This window comes from Tasmannia lanceolata, unplaced genomic scaffold (genome assembly GCF_043159265.1).
Source record: "Tasmannia lanceolata isolate RefF3 unplaced genomic scaffold, GAP_Taslan_0.1 ptg000002l, whole genome shotgun sequence".
Taxonomy (NCBI): domain Eukaryota; kingdom Viridiplantae; phylum Streptophyta; class Magnoliopsida; order Canellales; family Winteraceae; genus Tasmannia; species Tasmannia lanceolata.
The window spans coordinates 44431407-44438389 of NW_027518679.1; the positions used below are offsets into that span (position 1 = coordinate 44431407).

The 6983-nt window shown below is 35.7% G+C and overlaps 1 protein-coding gene across 1 annotated transcript in view; it reads left to right on the top strand.

The window, feature by feature from the left end:
• Positions 1 to 5240, top strand: part of LOC143874632 (putative AMP deaminase) — a 47549-nt gene extending 42309 nt beyond the window's left edge. Inside the window, exons 13-20 of the mRNA XM_077376906.1 lie at positions 1245 to 1397; positions 1595 to 1648; positions 1719 to 1829; positions 2012 to 2185; positions 2257 to 2337; positions 2577 to 2675; positions 4487 to 4609; positions 4872 to 5240. Coding sequence (XP_077233021.1) covers positions 1245 to 1397; positions 1595 to 1648; positions 1719 to 1829; positions 2012 to 2185; positions 2257 to 2337; positions 2577 to 2675; positions 4487 to 4555 — 741 coding nt within the window. The 3' untranslated portion in view covers positions 4556 to 4609; positions 4872 to 5240. The remainder of the gene's footprint in view (positions 1 to 1244; positions 1398 to 1594; positions 1649 to 1718; positions 1830 to 2011; positions 2186 to 2256; positions 2338 to 2576; positions 2676 to 4486; positions 4610 to 4871) is intronic.
• The last annotated feature ends 1743 nt before the right edge of the window (positions 5241 to 6983 follow it).

The window sequence follows — 6983 nt, forward strand, 5'->3', positions numbered from 1 at the left end:
TATCCACTTGCCCTTGAAGCCGAAACTAGCTGTTTTCTTTCTCTTCCCGAGAGTTCCTTTGCTTGGGCTTCTTCCCGTGACGGAAGAAACAAACTAAAGTAGATAAACTAACGAGTCACTAAAACATAACTAAGGTGGGGCCTGTGCTAATTTAACTCCCCAACAAATACAATTAAGTGAAATTATTGAATAAACGCTTTGAATTCTGAATCAAAAGATTTTGACAACCGATAGATAAGTACATGTTTTGCTATTTTGTTTAGATGTTTCCTTGATGCTGTCGTTTCCTGAAATCTTTGAAAAACTTCACTTTCACCACCACTTCATTCAATAAATTCTGGAAATTCTAAGTAACATTGACAAGTTTAAAAAATCATATTTCTTATGTTACTCGGATGTGGATATGGTTGTCCGTTGTCCACTACAGTAAAGGGTCGTGTACTAGGATCCTCTCCTATAAATCATGGGATATAAGTAGGGTTTGGTCGGATATGCATATGTCATATAGGAGTAATTGAAACATAACTTTGATCAAGTCAGACTTGAGTAATTGCACCACATCTTGATCCCGGTAAAAGAATAGAAAATATTATGTGGTTTAAATTACATTTTTTGTAGTTCTTAATATAGTTATTAGATTTATATTAACTTACCCTCAAGTGAAGATGCAGGGCAACGATAATATTCACTTATTTATTCAATGTAACATGTATTCAGGTTAAGGAATGGAACATAAAATGTTTAGATAAATCCAAAAATAGAGAGAGAGAGAGAGAGAGAGAGAGAGAGAGAGAGAGAGAGAGAGAGAGAGAGAGAGAGAGATTAACTCAAGTGAATTTTTTAGTGTGTTAGTTTATTTGTATTGGTTACTACTTAAAGGTCATGGTTTTTCAACTCCCATCAACCTTCCTTTTTTAAGATTTTTTTTCTAGTTATCGCGAAAATTTTGAGTTTAACACAAAACTCACTAGTAATTCAGACAATTGGGGATCTTTTGAAGAAATTGTGAAAATTTCAACTATTTCCAAATTTTTCATGAGCTGCTTCAAAAAATTTGCAGATAAACACAAGGTTTTTGAATTTCTCCCGAGTTTGGTGGCCGCGCTCACAGGCAGTCAGTTACAATAAAAGATTAATGTTGGTTCAGTTTGTTTTTGGTTGCAACATGACTGACCTCTCTCTCTCTCTGTGTTTTTTTTTTTTTTGAATGGTATGGCTGACCTCTCTATGTTTTGACTTTTCAGGTTGTTGGGTTAGATTTGGTGGACGATGAAAGTAAACCTGAAAGGCGGCCGACAAAACATATGCCCACACCAGCTCAGTGGACCAATATTTTTAATCCTGCATTCTCATACTATGTGTACTACTGTTATGCAAACTTATACACGCTAAATAAGGTGCTTTTGCTAATTCAAGGAGCACTTTTGTATTCATGTCGTATCATCTAGTAGGCCTACTAAAAATTGTTATGTACTATCCTCTTCTACAGGCCCTTAACAAATAAATGAGATGTTTCAATTATGCTTCATTTAAAAAAAATTATGCCAGCTTTAAAATGCAATAGAATTCTCAACTGTTTGTTGATTTTTGTCAGCTCCGTGAGTCAAAGGGCATGACAACTATTAAATTCCGTCCACATTCAGGCGAGGTATTTATTGAAACTCTTCTTGATCCTCTGATTTTATCAGTAGGCATCTCACGTTGCCTACTATTTACAGACCGGTGACATTGACCATCTTGCTGCAACATTTCTTGTGGCTCACAATATTGCTCATGGAATCAATCTGAGAAAATCTCCTGTCCTCCAGTACTTGTATTATCTTGCACAGGTAATTAACCCTTTTTTCTAGCTACTGCTATTTGAGTTGGTTGATTTGCTCATTTTCTCCCAATTCTCTTACTCCATTAGATTTTGCACCGTTTTAATGACTTATTAAATATCTCATTCTTGATTGCAATTTACGGGTTTATGTACCAAACTTAATGTCATGATGATAATGTTGCTTGCCAGATCGGCCTGGCCATGTCTCCTCTTAGCAACAACTCCTTATTTCTTGATTATCATCGGAATCCTTTTCCGATATTTTTCTCACGAGGCCTCAATGTTTCTCTCTCTACGGATGACCCTCTACAAATCCACTTAACAAAAGAACCTTTGGTGGAAGAATACAGTATAGCAGCTTCGGTGAGCTTCCATTGGATCATCGCAATATTTCAGTATGAAGGTTGCAAGCATACTAACCCATTCAATTACAGGTATGGAAACTAAGCTCGTGTGATCTATGTGAGATTGCCCGGAACTCAGTGTACCAATCAGGTTTTTCGCATGCTCTCAAGGTACATAAGCTTAGCCTTAAAGTTGCTAAAATATTCTTGTGTTTCAGGAAATCATCAGTAACTTATTTTTATCTCTCTGGCAAAAATTCTCCTGATCTATCTTCACTTTTGTCCTTAAAAATCATGTATCTTGATTTTCATTTTCTTGAAATGTAATTGTTACTATGGTAGTAAATTATATATATAGTATGTTAGTTCCTTCTGAGTGAAGCTAAGATATTGAATCATGGAAATGTCAGTCTCATTGGATTGGGAAAACATACTACAAGAGAGGTCCAGATGGGAATGATATTCATCAGACAAATGTGCCCCACATCCGAGTTGAATTTCGTGACACGGTATGTTGTAAATTATATTTTTCACCACTGCTACAAGTCATTTTATATTTCTATCATTGGAAAGTATGAAACAACCAATTACTCCAAAAGCTTAAGCTGTTAGAGTTGGTGTTATTTAATCATTTAATGGCAATGGGCCCAAGAAGAGTGTCACTCTGTTCAATCCCCCTTGCTGTCTTCAGATTGGGACGCTTGAGAAATAAATAAATTATGGAATGTAATAATTTCTACGAAAAATATGAAAAATCAATTATAATCAATGTTATTGGGAAATACTTTAAAAAGAAATAACTATTCAGAGGAATTTCAAAAGAAAAGAAAAAGAAATAATCAATTGGAACAAATGAGGAGTGTTTATGTAATAACTATTTCAACTAATCATGTCTGTGTATAGCTTGTATGAACATTATACAATGAACATGTACTACTCCCAGGTCCACAAGCGGAATGCAAACCAAAAGTACAGTAAGTATGATTGTCATAATTTCCGCATTCATGTTTATAACAAAAAGAGGGAATTGGTGGTGGGGGGATAGAAATAAACCCTAAGCATGAGAGATCATCTGGGAGGAGTTTCTTAGATGCCAAGAAAGTGTAATCAAGCTTTGCGCAAGTAAAAGGGAAGATCTCCATGGAGGAAAATGTGTAGAGTAGGGGTGTAACAAAATAATTGTAAAAAAAAAAAAAATACAAAAAGGAAACTTTATATAAATAATGATGAATAAAATTGCATCCACATAATTGTGTTTTTTGTGGTTGGTTTCACATGTGGAAGGTATTCCACTTTGCTGGTTTCAATGTTTCTTCGGTGATGTGGTGGAAACGATGGAACACCATTGTGCGAAACTAACCACAAGGAGCACCATTTTGTGAAAGTAATTAGCATTCCATAAATATTTGAAGCGTCACTCGAAAATGTCCAAAATATAAGTTGTCACATAAAGCTTTTCTTTCTAAACTATCAACAGATGATAATAATTGGCCCGGAAAAAAAGGCATTTCATTTCAGTTCTGGCATGCGGCTCTTTGTGAGACGATTCGTGCCAGTATCTTCTTGTGTTGAGGAATATCCAAATGTAAGCATGTCAGGAAACCACAACGGCAAGTGTCGATATAATTGAAAGAATAACACAGAGAATTAACCAACTCCAAAAATCAAATAATAGAAATGAAAGTGGCAAGCTATAGACAAATAAGTTTCATGAAAGAGGAAAAAACAAAGCTTAAAGAATAAACCTGTTAAGCCATTCAAAAAAAAAGAATATACCTGTTAACATAAAATTGTGAAAATCCTAGGAAAAAACAACGTTATTTGGTAAATAAGAACCAAAATCCTAATATGTACCGTAAACAATTTCAATCTTTTATTCTTTCAAATTTATACTACTGAAACTGACCTTAAGACACTTTCCTACAAAGGACTTTGAAGGATAGGAATAGAAGGATATACCTTCAAACCTGCTGCCAACATTTTATTTTCTTGATAGGATCTGCAAAAAAATCCTTAATCTAATCCATGTTTGACTAAAAGTCCTTATAAATAAATAAAAAGAAGCCATTCTCTAGTCAGCGCAAACACAGACATAATGTCTTGTAAAATTTAAATTCCAAAGAAAAACAGTATGCCGGTTACTCAAAATCCACTTAAACCCTTCCTAAGAATCAGTTAAGAATCAATTCAATTTTCTATAAATAAAAACAATAAAAAGCTTGAAATTTGTTTAGACAAAACAAAGCCCTCTTCCCTTCTTTCTCCATTCTTTTACTTATACGTGACAGAAAGGACTAGTAAATGAATTATAACTCTGCAGATATGGAGAGAAGAGATGCATCAAGTTTATTTGGGCAACGCTAATATCCCCGAACATGTGGATAAGTAAACTTCGTGCTATATTTCCTTCTCCTGTCTTGATGATCACTGATGTTTTTCCCTGGTAAGCCTTTCAATATTATATTTGTTCGAAAATTTCCATCCACTTGAAATCACTCTTTGATTACAATAATGAAAATGCTTAGGCCCTGTTCATTTTGGATTTTAAGAATCAATTTTGAGTCCAATAATCAGTTTTGGACTCAAAATCAGTTCTGAAAGGGCCTTGGGAACAAGGTGATCTTTTTACTTCTTATAAACTTGAGCTGGCTTGTATCCGTGTCCTTACTGTAGCTTTTTCTTCCTAATTATCGACTGTTTTCTAGATGTGCAGACGGGAAGGAACCTAAATGTCTAGTTCATCCTTCCACTGTTTGAACGGCTTTTGCGTATTACGCACACTCAAGATGGATAGGGACTTGTTTGGGCTAGGGGAAAGTGAAGCTGGGATGAAGAAGTGGTTGCAGAACACACACGGTAACTGTAAAATAGATCTCCAATTCTCAAAAGAGATTGAGGATGAGATATCTTTACGGATACCAGATAAACTTTGTCAGCGGATATGGTATGGCAGTCCCCTGTTGTAATTTAACCATTTATCTTCATTAATTAATATGTTGTATCTGCTCAGGCTCTTATTTTACAGACCAGAAATAATTTATATATGTTATATATGAATTTTTGGCTCTACACAATGGCTGAATTTTGTGTTTTCCTGCATTCTGAATCTCATGCACCAGCTTGTATAAGATTTCAGACACCTTCTCTAATGTATCAAGAAACCAAGAGAAATTCCTCCTGTGTTTAAAATTTGGAATTCCAGACCTTCAGCCTTGTGACTTGGACTGTATGTTATAAACTAGATTGCCCTGCATTTGCCACTCCTCGTACGACAGTTTCCAAATCCAAAATAAATTGTTTGTCTATGTCGTGTGAGGATTTTGGGAGCGTTCACGCTTTCTTTTTTCTTTTTCTGGGGCAACATTACAATGTAAACTAGTTGTGTTTTTTGTTATGTGAATAAGAATCTGGGAATTTCATTCCCAGATTCTCTGATCATCAGTACATGAAAACTGGGGATTGGGAGGACCACTCCCTCATTTTTCTCGTTTATCTGCTGTTCTTAAGTGAGAATTTCACTAAAGTGGGGTGAGCAGGATTCAGGAGTGAAGTTCACTCTCAAGTCTAATCTGTATGCCAAAGAGCCCTGGAGAGCTGGGGAAAGGAGAATGCTAGGAATGTAAATAGGGGAATGGTAGGAATGTCCATAGGTGATTGGGTACTTAATCAGTTAATCTCCTTAATAGTTAAAAGCACTTTTACACACAGTCTGATCTCTAATTCAAACTAACAAAAAATGTCTGATGTGTTTCTACTCTTAATCACAATCGTTCTTTGATTCTATCTCTTGTATATGCTAGCAAAAATATTATAAGGAGATTTTTCGTATGGAATGCTCTTCAAACAATTGTTCACAACAGTAACCTATCCCAATCTGGTGGCATCTCACTGACAACTCTAATGCAAATATGCAATACTACTGGACTCTTCATCAAGAATTAGTTTTGTCCAGAAAAACCTAACCCTGAAATTAAACAGGACCTTAATTTCATCTCTACAGGTCTGGTAAATTAAATATTTTATATGGAGAATTTATATGGCGTGTGCGCGTAAAGTCCAATATTTTTTTTGAAAAGTACAGTGGGGCCCACTTTAAAGGATGATCCAAAGTTCCAAACCATTCATTTGTTGGGTCACAAATCGAATATGTCGGAGGTTTAGGATCATCCTATCGATATGATCTGTGGAGTACAACCTATTTATGTTGTGGCCCAACAAATGAACAGTTTGGATCATCCGATGAGTATGGGTCCCACTCCTACAATTGGTCTAACTGTTCGTCAAGCACCAATGACATTAAAAACTGCTAAATCACTCTTGGAGCAAGCAAGAAGTTCCATCACGCCCTTATTAGTATAGTAGGCTGTAAGGAGCTTCTTGCTCTAAGCAGTGTGCTTCTACAAAAGATGGGAATTGAGATGTGATTTTCATTTAACATGATGCTTGGACTTGTCATTGGAGCAGTTGCTAGAGAAGAAACAAAAGCATTTTTTCTCTTTTTGGACATGAAGGCGAACAATCAAAGTGGGTAACCCTCACTGTATTTGGAGAGACATCATATTACCTTCTCCCAGCATGAGAAGAAGGGAGTCTGTCCTAACCTTCAAGAATCTAACCACTCCATGTGCTTAAAGATGGTGTTAGTAGAATACCCTTTTGCAATGATAGACATATTCTTTGCTGAAAGATTTTTTAACAATGATTTCTTGGAGAGAGCTGAGAGAAGATACAAAGTGGTTTGAGCCAAGAGAATAAAAGAATAGAAGAGGAGGATGTTGCCAGACAGAGCAAAGAAGGGTCTCTCTCTCTCTCTTTAA